This window comes from Penaeus chinensis, chromosome 27 (assembly GCF_019202785.1).
Source record: "Penaeus chinensis breed Huanghai No. 1 chromosome 27, ASM1920278v2, whole genome shotgun sequence".
NCBI lineage: Eukaryota > Metazoa > Arthropoda > Malacostraca > Decapoda > Penaeidae > Penaeus > Penaeus chinensis.
Window position 1 is genome coordinate 32154053 of NC_061845.1, and position 16557 is coordinate 32170609.

At 41.2% G+C, this 16557-nt stretch overlaps 1 protein-coding gene across 2 annotated transcripts in view; it reads right to left on the reverse strand.

Annotated features, from left to right (window-relative positions):
* Positions 1–9880: 9880 nt before the first annotated feature.
* LOC125039403 (transmembrane GTPase Marf-like) overlaps positions 9881–16557 on the reverse strand; it is a 32087-nt gene continuing 25410 nt past the window's right edge. For both annotated transcript variants that reach the window (XM_047633276.1, XM_047633275.1), the window contains exons 13-15: positions 14052–14201; positions 13734–13930; positions 9881–13563 (exon numbers count right to left, since the gene is read on the reverse strand). In XM_047633276.1, the coding sequence (XP_047489232.1) occupies positions 13359–13563; positions 13734–13930; positions 14052–14201 (552 nt within the window). In that variant the 3' untranslated portion in view covers positions 9881–13358. The remainder of the gene's footprint in view (positions 13564–13733; positions 13931–14051; positions 14202–16557) is intronic.

The window sequence follows — 16557 nt, forward strand, 5'->3', positions numbered from 1 at the left end:
GTGTGTGTGTATGTATGTATAATATATGTAATGTATGTATGTATGTATGTATGTATGTATGTATGTATGTATGTATGCATGTATGTATGTATGTATGTATGTATGTATGTATGTATGTATGTATGTATGTATGTAAGCATGTATGTATAAATATATATATATATATATATATATATATATATACATGTATATATACATATATATATATATATATATATATATATATATTATATGTATATATATATATATATATATATATTCGTATATACCTTCATAAGCGTGCGACATGTGTCTATGAACGCACACACGCACATGAACACACGCATAGATTTGCATAGATTTGGTGAGTCTAGATACAGCAGTGAATGAGTCCACCGTGGATAGGATCAGTCCTGCCACTGGAACCGCCTTGAAAGGTACAGTGCCTCTCCTCGCTCACTGAGGTGAAACAATCTTCGGGTGGCTGTTTCAGAGGGATGACCAAAGGGTTCCAAACAATGATGCCTATCTTGTAGGTGGAAGGGCATCCCCTGTGGTCTCTCCGTAGGGGTTCACACCTACCCACGTGTTTGCCGTGCATGGCAGCCTTGTGCGCTGTGACGAAGGGGGTCCCGGAGATGAGTACGCCCTGCGGCTAGCAACACGCCTCTTTGGCCCCTTACTCCAGCAAGACGGGTGGGCTGGCCCGGTCTGGTCAATCGGCTGGTCTCCTTCAGGAGGTTAGCAGTCATGCCGCCGTTGGCACTCACACTGGTCCGTGAGTGCCGTTACACTGGCTATCGGTTGCGTATATCCTCCCCCCCCCCCCCCCCCCGTAGCTGTTAGACATTGGTTCTAACATACAGCTTCCCCTTGTTGGACTCCGTGGTGGGTGGGGACGTGATAAAGCAGCTGTCCACTTTACGGAAAACAAAACTAAAAAAAAAACACAGAAAGAGATAGCTGTTGATGAACCGTGCAAGGCTCAGACCACGACAGTCACTTTTAAGCCATACGTGGCTTCTAGTGGCAAAAAAAATCCAAAGCATTGGATGACTTGATGCTAAAATGGACAAGACTGAGAACCCATCAGCCACAAACATGTCTGTCCATCAAATTGTCCCAGCAGATGAACTCTCGTGCTGGCCTCTCCAGGCTTGCACCCAAGCCAGGGAGGCCTCTGAGTTCCCCTCAGACGTCCTCCCTGACTGAGATGGGACCACAAGCTGAACCAGCCGAAACAGCTGCTGCTCCCACAACCAAAGCCCAAAATATATAGCTTCGACAGTGCATACTAACTGGTCAGAGCATTGGAGATGCAGAGAAAAATCTGGTTATCAATCTGGGTTACCAGATCAGGGCATGATTATTGTGCCCAAAGACCAAGCTACCCTGAATTTCCTGCAGGAAACGAAGGAGCCTAAAGATGGGAGGAAAGTGTCTCTCACCACTGAATCCCGACGACAGGAGAGTCAAGATGGTGCTACTTGGTTCTCAGTTTCGTATGTGGATCTAATCACATCACACCCACAGGTTATGGAGGCTTCCCAAATGTCGAAAGGGAAGACTCCAACCAGGTAAGTCCTGGTGACCCTGAAACGAGCCCCAACCCTTGAACTGGGTAACTGGGACACCTTTAACTTAAGAGCCTATGTCCCTGAGCCACTTCGGTGCTACAAGTGCCATAAAAACGGTCACCCCCAGGCTAGCTGCACGGCCAAGCCCAAATGGGGTGTCTGCAGCAAGGCACAACATCAAGGTGTGTCTTAAGGGACACAAGGAAGTTCCTCCCCAGCCGACACCGGATATCTCCAATAAAAAGGTGTTTCCGGCTAGTGCAGAAAAAGAACCAGAGGAATAAGGGTTCAAAGAGCACTACAAAAGCCTCCTCAAGACATGATAATCTCCTCTATGATGAGGAAGATATGACTATCCTGCCGATTGCTGTAGTCACTGCAGTAGCAATAGCTTTGGGGAGGTCGAGTGAAGAAGCAGAGAAGGCAATGACCCAGACTGTTGCAGTCCTTTAGGAAAGGAAGCTGGACAAAGCCAAACCAGCCCCACCCTCACCCCATGATGATACCCACATCCCCACTCCAACCCAGGCCATGCCTTCATAGTGCCAGAACATTCTGGCCTTAACCAGGTAAAGCCAGCAAAGAAAAAGAAAAACAAACAGACAATGCGGAAAGGTCAACTAACAAAAGTCAGAGCTACTAATGTCTCTCCACCCCCCAGTGGACCCAGGGATAGCCTGACAAACAGCCCAAAAAACAGCTGAAGATCCCTCAATCAGTGAGGACTTCACAACAGAGTTGACAGACTTCGACATTTCTCAATCTGAATAAATGACACAATCTAAGCATACTACATTGGAACATCAATGGCTTCTATACATGGAATGCCATCCTCCATGCAATAATGTGATCAAGGAGCACTGACATTGTCATGCTCCAGGAGACATTAACAGAGGAGACTTCACTTCTTAGGGTATCATGTCTTCATGCCGCCACGCACAGCTGGCTTGATCACCCCGGTCAGAGCAACAATCCCCTGCTCCGCAATAGCCAGTGCACCGCACTGAGGAGAAGATATTGAATCTCTTGCTGTTGAGATTCGCCTGTACAATGTGTACAGCAGGCCATTCTGTAGGGTCTTAGACATCAGCCAGGTCTATGCTACTGCAGCACAAGACCGAGTGATCATAGGGGAGACTCCCATGCACACCACTCCATCCTAGCTGTGGCTGGCTATCACATAGCCAACGTGCTTGAGACTTTCCCTGAGACAGCTCTTCTTAATACCTAAGAGCTAACGCATGTCAGAGGAGGGGTCCTAGACCTCACCTTGGCCATTCAGGGGACCCTGATCCAGAAGGGAATCAGAGGAAGGCTCTTGGCTTGGATAGATGACTATTTTAGGAATAGAAGAGCCAGAGTCAGATTCCAGGACCCTCTCCTTCCAGAAGGAGGCCCAGCACCTGTTTTGACCGAACCAAAGCAAGACTGCCTGTCATGAGAGCAATGACTGCGATACACATAGTAACCAGACATAAAGTACTAAGAGCATTCTATTTACATGCCGTTTGGCCCATTGTGGACTATGCCTCTGTCGCCCTGATTGCCACAAAGAAAAAAATAAGAGAACAATTGGACCACTCTGGGTGCCCCAAGTTGGACGAAGGTACTCAGCCTCCTCATGGAAGTAAACCCTCTCCCCTGGACACTAATGGCAACAATTCCTTTCAAAGGTCATCCAGGCCCCCAGAAACACAAGCCTGAGACCAAAAATACTCAGACACCTAGGACAAGGCCATGAGCTATTTCACACAGCCAGGGTGTTGATACGCTATCAGCTCAAAGAACAGCTACTTACCAAGTAGACTCCCACCCTGACTTTGTCGAAGCCCCGCCGTGGGCACAAACCTTGATAGAGTTCTCTATGATGAGCCTGTCAATGAAAAAGAGCCAATACCCCACGCCTAGTCTAAAGGCAGAAGCCCAGAGGGTCATTGCAGCCATTACTCCTCCGTTTAGTAGAACATACTTCACGGATGGATTAGTCGATCCCGTAACCCACACTGCAGGCGCCGGCTTTGCAGTAAGGGATGCCACAAAATCCATGAGTAACAGACAACGCCTCCTCGCTACAGGCAGAGGTAGTTGCAATCATGGGAGCTCAAGCCCCCGTGTCCTTCCCTCAGGGAAGGACACGTGGTCATACATACAGACTCCAAGGCAGCCACTAACTGTCTTCAACCCAACTCACCCAAAGACAACATCTACCTCCTGACCACGGTCAGGAGGTAGAAGAATAATCATTAACTGGGTCCCCAGCCACATTCAGAGGGAATGATCTTGCTGACAGACTAGCCAACATTGGCAGGGGTATGCCCCCAAATACCAAGATCACACAACCAAGCCGAAAAATCTTAAGGGTTAAGTGTACTGCCACACCTCGTGCCTTCCTCCTGCAGCTTCACAGAGAGAAAATGAGATCCTCCCCCTCGGCCAGATGGTACTAAATCACCACAGGTTATGAGCCACTGGCACTCTCTGAAGCAATCAACAGAAGCACCGAAGTCATTCTTCAAAGAGTCAGACTAGGTTACCATTGCGCATGGCAGATCATAGGGACAATTAACTATGCAGACAGGTGTTGCATGCATTGTGGCAAACCGAACGCCACCCTGGTACACTACTTACAGAGTTGTGAGGACACAATTTCTGAGACAGGGACCGCCCACAACAGCCGCCTGGCTGGTAAAGATATTATGCGGTATGCTTACATCATGGCGGTAGGAGCGCCTGCTGGCAATCCCGCCGCCACGGTAAGCATTGAGTGTCACATAACAAAATGAGACAGCCATAAATAGCTGAGATAGGCCAGGCCATATATGGAAGGCCTTGGCAAAGCTATATCTTCACAAATCTCGATTATTTTGTATTGTAGATACGATAGCGGGTTGGGAACCACTAGCAATGATTACCTAACAAACTACTCCCTTAGGGAAGGATCATGTGTCTGCTACACCAGTATAAAGACACATGATGTCAACATGGCGCCAAGGAGTTCGTTGAACACCGCACCGGTGACGGCGCAAATATGAATGAATGAATATATGTGTGTGTGTGTGTGTGTGTGTGTGTGTGTGTGTGTGTGTGTGTGTGTGTGTGTGTGTGTGTGTGTGTGTGTGTGTGTACACATAATTATATATCTATATGTATACGTACATATATATATATATATATATATATATATATATATGAAAGGAAAACCGCCACAGGCGGTTTTCCTTTCATCTTTGTGTACACGTTACTGTGTTTGTCTTTGTGTCATATATATATATATATATATACACATACATTTTTTTCTTGATTGTCTGCCGCGTGGCAGGTTCAGCGCCATTCCTTGGAACTGATAATGAAGGCGTTTTTCCGTCGCCTTCCTCCATCGCAGTACAGGAGCCAGAACCAGGTTACTGGCCCGCCTCCTGCTGTTCTGAAGCCACCTTTGACCGGCGGTTCGGCTCTTCCGCCAACTTCGGATACTAGTATCGCTGCTGCCCGACCTAGAGGTTATTTTGGAGCTCCCCATCTCCTAGCTGGATGGCATTCACTAATGAAACGCAAGATGCATGTAAATCAAGCATGCAAACATTCATTGAACACACAGAAACGTTCATCCTATGCAAGCACTCAATCATATGACAGAGAATTTCCTGACAGATCTGATGTTCACGGTGTTTATTACTCTGTGTTCTGGGTTGCGGGAGTTACCTTATACCTTATCTCCTGCCTGCAAAGGTCCACCATGAATGTGAATGCATCAACATCCTTTGTTTCCCCCCCTAACGGATAAATCTGCTTCGGGATCCATTTTCTCTGTGACATGATACTGTGCGTTTTCTCTGTTGAGTTTTCTCAACCGTTTACCCTTACAGCCTGTAATGGTACCTTTGTCTTCCTCGTCGATGAAGAAATACTCCGTGACGCGTTTCAGCTTCATTCGACTCTTCCACTTGCGCAATGAAGTCATCAGCCTATTGACGTTCTTCGGCTACTATCGCGACATTGAGGGGGATTCTCCATTCCAGGCGGGGGGTTCTCCACTTCTGGCGGGGGTTCTCCATTCCAGGCGAGGGGTTCTCCATTCCAGGCGGGGGGTTCTCCATTCCAGACGAGGGGTTCTCCACTGTGTAGAGTATGTATATGTATATATATGAGTGTTTGAATGTTTCGCATAAGTCTTATGGCTACAGGCAGACACCTTTCGTTACTCTACTATTGCCATACATATGACACTATTAACTTATAAATAAATAATTAATGCAGTAACACTAGCTTCTACATACTAAGCCTTTTGCCCAACACAACAGCGGATGCGACATCCGCAGGCCTTCCGCCTTATGACGTCGCCTCGTGTACACGGTCATATCCTGTCCCTTCCACTTCCTAGTACATCATACCCTTGTCAATTCCCTAGTTTGACCTGTAGAAAAGAGGGACGCCTGCGAGCGACAGACAACCTACAGCACGCTGACCAGACCGAACCTCTGTCTGTCAGTTGCATAACTCTCTTCACAATTAACTGCTGCAAGTGAACCAGAAGTCTGTTACACCTTCACCGTTACCCAAGATTACCGCATCGTGCATAGCACAACTTGTCTGCGCTCTACCGCTCATCGGCCTCGTTACAATATATATGAAACGCAAGATGCATTAAATCAAGCATGCAAACATTCATTATAGATATATGTGTGTGTGTGTGTGTGTGTGTGTGTGTGTGTGTGTGTGTGTGTGTGTGTAAGTGTGTGTGTGTGTGTGTGTGTGTGTGTGTGTGTGTGTGTGTGTGTGTGTGTGTGTGTGTGTGTGTGTGTGTGTGTGTGTGTGATATATATATATATATATATATATATATATATATATATATATATATATAAACATATACATACATATACTTCTATATACATACACACATACATATATATATATATATATATATATATATAAATATATATAAATTATATATATATTTAAATATATATATTATATATATATATATATATATATATATATATATAGTGAAAGCCAACATGATTATTTAATATAAACCCTTCCTGCCAAACAGTAAAACTAAAATCGATAGTTATTTGGATAAGAATGTGCCAGACAGAAAGCCAAGACTGAGATTAGGCTGGAGGAGAAAGCCAACGCTAAATAATATTAGGGAAGGTTTGCCTACTAAAATTGAAGCGAGGCGGCCTCTACCCACTGAAAACACTCGAGTCAAAATTACCGTAGTTATTTTCTCCAGTAAGAGGTTTGTGCAGAGAGAGAGGGACGAGTAGAAGGCCCTTGAAGGAGGACCCATTTTGGGATACGCCGCCACGGAAGTATAACATTTGATTGATTTAATAGATAGAACCTTCCCTGTCTGAAAAAAAAGATGTAATGATAAGGTGGAAAACTTGTGGAATCTGTTATTTTGGCGGTCTTTGGGCCTGAGCAAAACATTCCCAGAAACTATAGTGTATATAGCAAGCGATATGTTCCTTTTTACACAGAAGTAAGAGAGAGATCTCATTTGATTTACAGTAATAAGGTAATCCAGTTTTTGATTCAGTCTTGAGACAAAAATTTACTTACAAGATAGGTCTAGTTATTCACATACCAGTGTCGTTAAATTTCCAGTATCTTGCACGTAAATTGTTCACGATGCTAATCATTCACAACTTTACATTTTCGTTTTTTTTTCAAGTAGGGCTATATAGATCGTGTTGTTTGTACTTCAATCACTACACAGTGGAACATTTTCAAGACCTGAAACCTTGGCAAAAATTGTACCTCTTTGGCCTTAGAAAAGATGACGCCTCTGCAGTATCCACTGTTTTATGAAAGATGAACATGAGTTGCCTTTGGTATCCAACCAATAGGAAGCTAAGACACGGGTATTATTACTCCATGCATTTTTGCTGTCAGCGTAGGAGTTCGGAGAATGGTTTAACAGTCCTTGGCAGGATACTTAAACATCCGTTGCGAGGTAATATGCAGTACAAACATTACTGTAAAAGCGTGGTAATTTCCGTATCCCAAAATTATTTACTATACTTTTAATATTGTGTTTATGAAGTCCCACATTTGACTTGTTATATACATTTGTTTCGGACATTATAGTAATACATGGCAAACAGAAGCTTTTTGAAGCAGTGTTGTGAGGGCGCGTAAAATTATCAGGCAAAAAATAATTTGTCAAGAAAGTAAATCAATGTAAACATACTGGTCATCGGAGTAATAATTCTTGAAAGCATTGTTTAGCTGGATATTTGGCATCAAAGAAGGTTATGGTAAAACAAATTTAAGAAATGTGATATCGGAATAAATGCTCACCCTTTTCATGGAGAGAATCTAAGAGTTCCCTATATTTGTGTCTTTCACGCTGCAATGCTCGGTCAGATAATTCGTCCAAACATTCAAATTATGTTTGATTCATGGAAAGAAAAGAAAATACTAGACAGTTAAAATTCCTCGGTATTAGATATGGATAAGGCTTGATACAGTCAGATAAAGGTTTCTGTCGACTAAGTCATCAGAACACTACTATATCTGGTTTGAAATTCGTACGAGAGCTCCAGAGTCGTCATACTTTACAATGTGTGACGTCATAACATGGGGGCTCTTTTTGCTTCGTGTATCGCCTTCGAAGGCCTTGCGACACTAACGCCTCCGATAGTATATGCAACATTGTAAACTCTTGAACAACTGGCTCCAGACAAAGGCTGCTTGTCCACAACTGGGACTTTATTTATTCTCTGAGGAAATAAGTCTAAATGCCTATACATCATATCTAGTCTTTATGGGAGGACAGGGTCCCCAGAAATGATGATGACAATGCCTCAATCTAGGACATAATTAATTTAGATCAGTGGTTCCCAAACTTTTCCAAGTTGACGCCCTCTTGGCTTCCAGATGGATTCCTAGCGCCCCCATCCTTAACACCTATTGTTTAGCAGTTTTAGTTGTGTCAGCAATATGAAATAAAAATTACTAGTCTGTTTCATTTTGCTTCTAAGTTATCCCGTGTGCAAAGAATGGCCGAGATGACCATCCACTGGCGGCGAGGGATTTGAACGCAGGTTAGCAAGACTGCTAGACGAGAACGCTACCACTGCGCCACTTAAGGTAAGTCAACATTTGACCAGCAACCAAAGTAACATGGTTCATTGTCTTGGAGGGATGTGCTTGGTTCATAGTTTGAAAAAAAAACAACTTTGGGAACCAGTTTGTAGGTCAACCCTTACTGTTAATGATTCGTACCCCTACCATAAATTCGCTTCAACTAAACGTGCCAAACCTAAAAGGTCTTCCGTCGAGTATGCGTGCCACATATTACATATGTGTCTACCGGCTTCCCTGGGTTCCACAGTTGTAGCTTCTCGCTGCAATAATTTAGTTTTGAAACCACTGAGGCAGACCTAATCACCATCCCTGCATCATCTATTCATTTATTTGCTGAACATTTTCTGTTGCGTCAACATCTTAGGTCATTAGTGGCGTATTCTACATACAGCGATAGGTTGATGCCTGAGAGCGAAGCCCAGAGTAAGGGAGTTCTTTGGTTTATAAGGCGATGTTTCTGGATTGATTCCCAGAATGGTTAATGGTTAAAACAAATAAATGTGCCAGACAAAGGTCATAAAGCATTATGATAAAGTATTGTGGCGAAAAGGGTAAAAATTAGTTGACGATTAGAGAAGTGGACAGAAGGGGATGAAGAAGGGAAGGAAAAGGAAAAGAGATGCAAAATTAGTCAGGGTGAGGGCTGAGGTCCAAGGCAGGGGTGATCCCCTACAAGGACCACAGTCCCCGTCTCCTACCCCCCCCCCCCACGACAACTACGAGCAACGGATTAGGGGGCTGTACCCTGTAATTGCTGCTGCTCCATAGGTCCTTAGAAAAACTGTTTGTCGTACTGATGTTCCCGGTACAAGAGTGGTCAACCCTGCAGGCCAAGTGACTGTGCCCCGCCGTGGAGGGACGATTTTCCTGTTCGAACCGAATTTTGGGCGTCCCTTTGTGCTTCTGGCAGTGAGAGTGAACAGTTTCCTCATCAAATAGGTTTTCTAATTCAGTATGCCATTGTGCCAATGTACCACAGACTACATATTTGTGTCCTATTTTCTGGGGTAGATATATAGTAACTAGTCATAGATATATTGAATAACCATCAATTAGCATTTTACTACAAATATTCTAAGATTTTATGTAGTTATATAACAATAGTTCAATGCATAGTTTGCTTTGCAGTTAGAAAAAAAACAAACTTATATAACTCATGTAATATTTGTCAGTCATAAAAAGGATTCACGTGTGATAAAGACACTTTTATAATAAAATATATCTTGTTTGAGGACCTTTTATTTTACAAGTTTTCATGTACATATTTCCATAAATATCGAGTCTCGGAATGAATTTAACACCGAAAATGACAAGATCATCTTAATTTTCTTACTTTGCAGGAATTGGTTCCTGCAAAAAAAAATCAATGGTACAAGTGCACTAAGGCTTACATCTTCAATGTCACAAGTGACTCTTTTGAAATGAGGTGTTCAACCTGAAGTTTGGAAAGGATGACACAATAGTACTTTGATGACCAGTGCCCCCACAATAACTGGCTATTTCTGCTGAGAACAAGAATGAGAAAGAGAAAGTGAAAGAGAATATGAAAGGAGAGGGGGGGGGAGAGAGAGAGAGAGAGAGAGAGAGAGAGAGAGAGAGAGAGAGAGAGAGAGAGAGAGAGAGAGAGAGAGAGAGAGAGAGAGAGAGAGAGAGAGAGAGAGAGAATCAATAATTAGGGGATTATTAAAACTAAAGATAATAGGAAATTATCTATTTCCTCCACATAACTTCACCCAGTTAATAATATTTACACTACAATAGACTGTACATTTCTAAGAGTTTAAAGTGACTATCACATGACGGTTGCAATGGTTCCTCAAATGGCAACAAGCAGTTCTCAAACCATCATCACCTAATAAGAAAAATAAAATAAATAATAACTGAAGTATATACATATATATCTTTCTATGAAATAACATTCACAACAGTTTCATATACATTAATAATATATTACCAATATGTAAAGAATAATGAACCTTGACTACTTTACAACCACTCTCATAAACAAGGTCAAATATCAGTCATTAGAATTTTTCAGGGGACTCTTTGAAGTCAGATCTAAATAAGTCAATATGAAAAAACTCATGCTATACAATGCTTATGAAACTTCAAACTTAACAATTTCAAAATGGCTTATAACCTGTCTTACAAGAATTACATGTTAACAGATTTTCAATGTCATATACCAGGCTTCCTCAGCATTTTCTGCAGACATTCACACATTTGACTAGAACCTAATACATCATACTACAAAAGGAACACAATGCAATTATAATTTCAATAGTTGCCTCAAACTGCACATTTCACTTCTTTAAACACCCAATGACAAACCAGAATTAATCTATTATAGTTCAAACATTAACATATAAGCAATATCTATAATACTTACAAAATATTGCTCCAAAGAAGAACCTAAAGACAATATTTCCTTTGAGTCAATGCTTTATCTAAGAAAAGAACTTTTACACACATCATACAATGCACAAATTAAACTTACAAGAGGCTTTGACGAGTGACACTATGAATTTCCTTCTAGCTAATTTTAAATAACTTATGAAACTGAAACCATATTTGAATAACCTTTAGACCTTATTTGAAACTGTACTCCGCAATATAAAAAAGTTTGACTTTACATCAAAGAAGATAGTCACTAAGCTATGTTTATTGGGCATCATATTTCATAAATATATGAATAATGTATACACAGCATCTAAGTTTTAAAATGTAAAATGACTATTTTTGCTAGTATGTGATATGAGCAAACTCAGTAACCTATGGCAAATTCAGTCTATAATCTTCACAAACTGCGGTTACAATGGCAATGTGAGTGTGGCTTAAAACAAAAGGGAAATAACCTATAAGGGAATTATATCACACTCACAGCCCCTGAAAAGAAAGAACCAGAGAGAAAGAGAAAAAATTGAAATAACAGAACTAGGCATAAATGTATACAGACATACTGAAATGCTGCCAACATCCATACACTCATTATTTTAGTTTGTATCATTCATTGTTACTGAAAAGTGTTGTCAACAAAAAAAAATAAAACTTACATATAAATTACTAGCTTCATGGATTCATGAAACCCAAATTACTTTGTGAGGTCTGATGTACTGAAGTTAATTGGTAATTGTCATTCTTTATGTGCAAATCAAAATGGGAGTCCTGAGGGGTGATTTTAAACCAGACCAATGAACAGACATAAATGATATATATTTGTTTGTCATCTGAATGAAAATTCATTGGGCATATATGCTAGCATCAGCACAAATGCCTGGAGTGCATGATCAGTATACAATTGGGATAACACATGTAAATCTTTACATTAATATAAAGGAAGCAAATCTGTACAAAATATCATAGATATACTTCCCAGTTAATATTCTTATATATGACTGATCTTTCTTTACTGATAAATCAATTTCAGTTAGATTTCTAAATTTAGCAAAAAATATCACTAATAATGTAAATGATCTCTCAGAGGACAAGTTTCCTTTATAATAGATTTATGAATTTTTATTTTTTCCTTAAACTATGGCAGTAGCTCAAGACTGATCAAAGAATACAGCCTTTTACATGCCCAACTACTTCTCTTGTCATATGAAGAGAGATTTGAAGTTTGCTCAAGCTTGGAGTGATAATTCTGAGACCAAATATTCTGGATTATTTACAAATGAACTTCATGACACAGGCTTCGTGGTAAGCAATGATTAAATATGTTATGTTATGAGTCCGTAAGTACAACAACTTCAACTTCAAATATATTATGGCAATCTCTAACTTCAATGTTATTTACTTACAGATACTATTATAGATCTGCAGAAGTAAATCTGACTGGAGCAGAGTTTACCAAGTGGCTGAATGTGACTGATGATGTTAATTGGCAAGTACCCTAACACAGACTTTTTGCTTTAGGCTAGCCAGAAACACTTGAAAAACACAACATTTTGTGTGAGGTTCATACTTCAAGCTTATCATGCATGTGCTTTCAGCATCATTAAAATCTTAGCAAGACAGTATTTACAAGAATGTTTTTGCCTAATCTCAAGCAAAAAATCTGGGTAACTTTCTCACTTGCTGTAATGCACCATTATATACACACCTACTATAATGTTTTACAATTTATAAAATTTGGGGGAATATGGCACATATATATTACAACTTTTAGAATTCCCACTTGTATCAAGACCAATTCATATTCTTGATAATTTTATTCACTTTATTTCCACTTGAATGAGACATTAACCTTATATTGATGACTATAACGCTTTGTGGGTAAGTATTCCATCCAGCAACCTTTTACAGTGCTCTCTCCCTCCTAATGTACAACTTTCTCAGGTTTTTAAAGAATGGCAGGAACTAAATGTCAAATGATATGGCTTGACCAAAACACATACAACCAAAAAGAAATAATTCAGAACACCAATGATCAACAGCTTCAAAACCAGCAGAAGTGGAATAATGTTGTCTATAGTACCTTTTATAAAATCTTACATGTTTGTACCACCTAAAGCTTAGGCCATTATTATGGCTCATCAATATCAAGTATGTCACTTATCTGACATTAGAAGATATTATTCTTTACATATAACTAACTATAACAAAATAATGGAAATGGATATTCATTACAAAGAGTATGTGTGCAAGTACAAATTAAGTAGACCTATCTTTTACACAGCAAGACACACACACACAAATGACTCATTCATCCGAAGAGAGGTATGTCTGCTGGAAGATATCTAACTCATTAGCCAGGTAGTGTGCCTTGTTCCGTAACTTCTTTGCTGTTGCTGAGATATCCTCAAGCTGCTGTACTTCTCGCTCCAAAGAGCGCACATCTCTCTGCATCTCACTTGTGCTCTCATCAACAAGGCGGCAAAGGCGAGCAAAGGTGCCACTTAATTCCCTTTAGAAAGAATTACAGAACAGTATGTTAAAATTTATTTTATCTTCATGATAACACCTGTACAGTTATGACAAAAATTCAACTTCAAATAAAAAAATTAAAAAATATCAGATTTGAATATCCTACTTATAATATAATCAAGATATGAATGCAATTAAATTTTTCCTTACTGTTGAACCTGATGAGAGCAGTTATGCGAAGTTAGATCCACAATCAGTCTTAACTTGCGCGTGGCATGATCTACATACTGCTTCTTGAAAACACGCTCCTTTGCTTTGTTGGTCCAAGTCAGCCTTTCATAGGCATACAGGCATCCATACACCCCACCGGTTAGCACTATCAGCCGCCAGCCAACAGTCTTGAACATCTGGGTATAAATTAATGTTTTTCACATTTTTTCTTTATAAATTTGACGAGAATGAAAAGTTGTACAACTCTAGGGCATATTTTTTATAAATCAAAGAAAGACAATAAAGGAACTGTCTTACCAATCCAAATGCAAGTGCAAGGCCCATGGTACCCTGGGAGCCTACACTGGCCAGAGCAAAGCGACTGATGATTGACCAGTCATCCTGAGACACACCAAACTGAGGTTCATTGCTTGGAGTCAGAGGCGTCATTGGCACACTTCTTGGAATCTGTAATTGCAACAAATAAGAGTAAAGAAGTCACTGACCTCTAGAATCAGAGTCTTTTTATAGGGCAATGTTCTAGTATCTAATGGTAATTTTCCAAAGACTTCAATCTAATTTCTATATATGCCATGCCCACTGTGAGTTTACTTTATAAATTATTTTTACACATAGATGGTAACACTTGTACTAAGTCACCAATGAGCCAATTACAAGTACTGCCTGTCCTGCCCATTTACCCTTTTCCTTGATTTTCAAAAATATTTTATGTTATCTTATATTGCTATTGCTTATGTCAATAACATTATAGTAATTATAATGTCTATAATAAAAATAACACCATCTATATTTATAGCATTAGTTGAAAAAAAAAGGGGAAAAAAAAAAAAGGTTTTCCCACAAGTTCAAGGGAAGGTGAAATTAGGTAAGGCACAAGGTCTACTGACTCCTTTGTGGCTTAGTAATTACAGAGCCATCTATGTGCAGAGACGTTGGTTTTGGGGTGTTGTGTGTGGTTGTGTTTTTGGTGTGTGTTGGTTGTATTTTGGTGGTGTTTTTTTATATTAAAAATATAAATATAATATATTTTTTGTGTGTGGGTGTGTGGTGTGGGGTTTTTTATATGGTATTTATATATAGGATATATATATATATATATATATATTTAATATATTAATCTATATATTTTTATTATATTAAAAATAGTGTTGGGTGGGGGTGGTGTGGGGTGTGTTTTTGTGTGTAGTTTTTTGTGTTTGTTGTGTGTGTGGGGGGTGTGGGGGGGTGTTGTGTGTTGTATTGGTGTGTTTTGTGTTTTTGGTGGGTGTGTGGTGGGGGGTTTGGTGGGGTTTGTGTGTGGGGTTGTGTGTTGTGTGTGTGGTTTGTTTTGTGTTGTGTGGTGGGTGGGGGGGTGTGTGGGTGGTGTGGTGGGTGTGTGTGTTTTATGTTGTTTTTTGTGTTTGTGTGTGTGTGTGGGTGTGTGTGTGGGGGTGTGTGTGTGTGTGTGTTGTGTGTTTGGTGTTGTGTGTATTGTGTTTTGTGTGTGTGTGGGGTGGTGTGGGGTTGTGGTGGGGTGTGTGTGGGGGTGTGTGTGTGTTGTGTGTGTGTTGGTGTGTTGTGTGGTGTGTGTGGTTGTGTTGTGTGTGTGTGTGTGGGTGGTGGGGGTGTGTGTTGGGGTGTGTGGTGTGTTTTTGTGTGTTTTTTGTGTTTGTGTGTGTGTGTGGGTGTGGTGTGGGTGTGTGGTGTGTGTTGTGTGGTGTTTGTGTGTGTGTTTTTTTTTGTGTGTGTGTGTGTGTGGGTGTGTGTGGGGGGGTTGTGGGGGGGGTGTGTGTGGGTGTGTGTGTGGTATGTGTGTGTGTGTTGGGGTGTGTGTGGGTGTGGGTGTTGGTGGTGTGTGTGTGTGTGTGGGGGGGGTGTGTGTGGTGTGTGTTTGTGGGGGGGGTGGTTGTGTGTGTGTGGGGTGTGTGTGTGTGGGTGTGTTGTTGTTGGGGGGTGTGTGTGTGTGGGGGTGTGGTGTGTGGGTGTGTTGTGTGTGGGTGTGTGGTTGTGGGTGTGTGTGTTGGGGGGTGGTTGGGGTGGTTGTTGTGTGGGTGGTTTTGTGTGTGGTTGTGGGTTTTGTGTTGGGTGTTGTGTGGGTGGGGTGGTGTGTGTGTTGGTTTTTGTTGGGGGTTTTGTGTTTGTGTGGGTGGGGTTTTTGTTTGTGTGTTTGTGTGGTTTTGTTGTGTGGTTTGGTGGTGTGTTGTTGTGTTTTTGGTGTGTGTGTGTGTGTGTGGGGTGTGTGTGTGTGTTTGTGTGTTGTGTGTTTTTTGGGGGGTGTGGGTGTGTTGGGGGTTGTTGTGTGGTGGGTTGGGTGTGTTGTTGTGTTGTTATGTGTGGTGTGTGTTGTTGGTGTTTTGTGTTGTATGGGGTTGTGTTGTGGGGTGTGTTTGTATGTGTGTGTGTTGTGTGTTGTGTGGGGTGTGTGTTTGTTATGTGTGTGGGTTTTGTATGTGTGGTGTTTGTGTGTCTGTGTGTGGGTGTTTGTGTTGTTGTGGGTTGTGTGTGTGTGTGTGTGTGTTTTGTGTGTGGGTTTTGTGTGTGTGTGTGGTGTGTGTGGGTAGTGTTTGGGTGTGTGTTGGGTGTTGGTGTGTGGGGTGGTGTGTGTTTTGTGTGTGTGGTTTGTGGGTGGTGTGTGGTTGTTGTGTGGGTTGTGGTGGGTTATGTGTATGGGTGTGTGTGTTTTGGGTGTGTGTTGGAGTTTGTTGTTGTTTGTTTGTGTGTGTTTTGTGTGTTGTGTGTGTGTGGGTGTGTGTTTGGGTGATGTGGTTTAGGTGTGTGTGTTTGTTGTGTGTTTTTTGTGTGTGGTGTTTTGATGTGTGTGTTT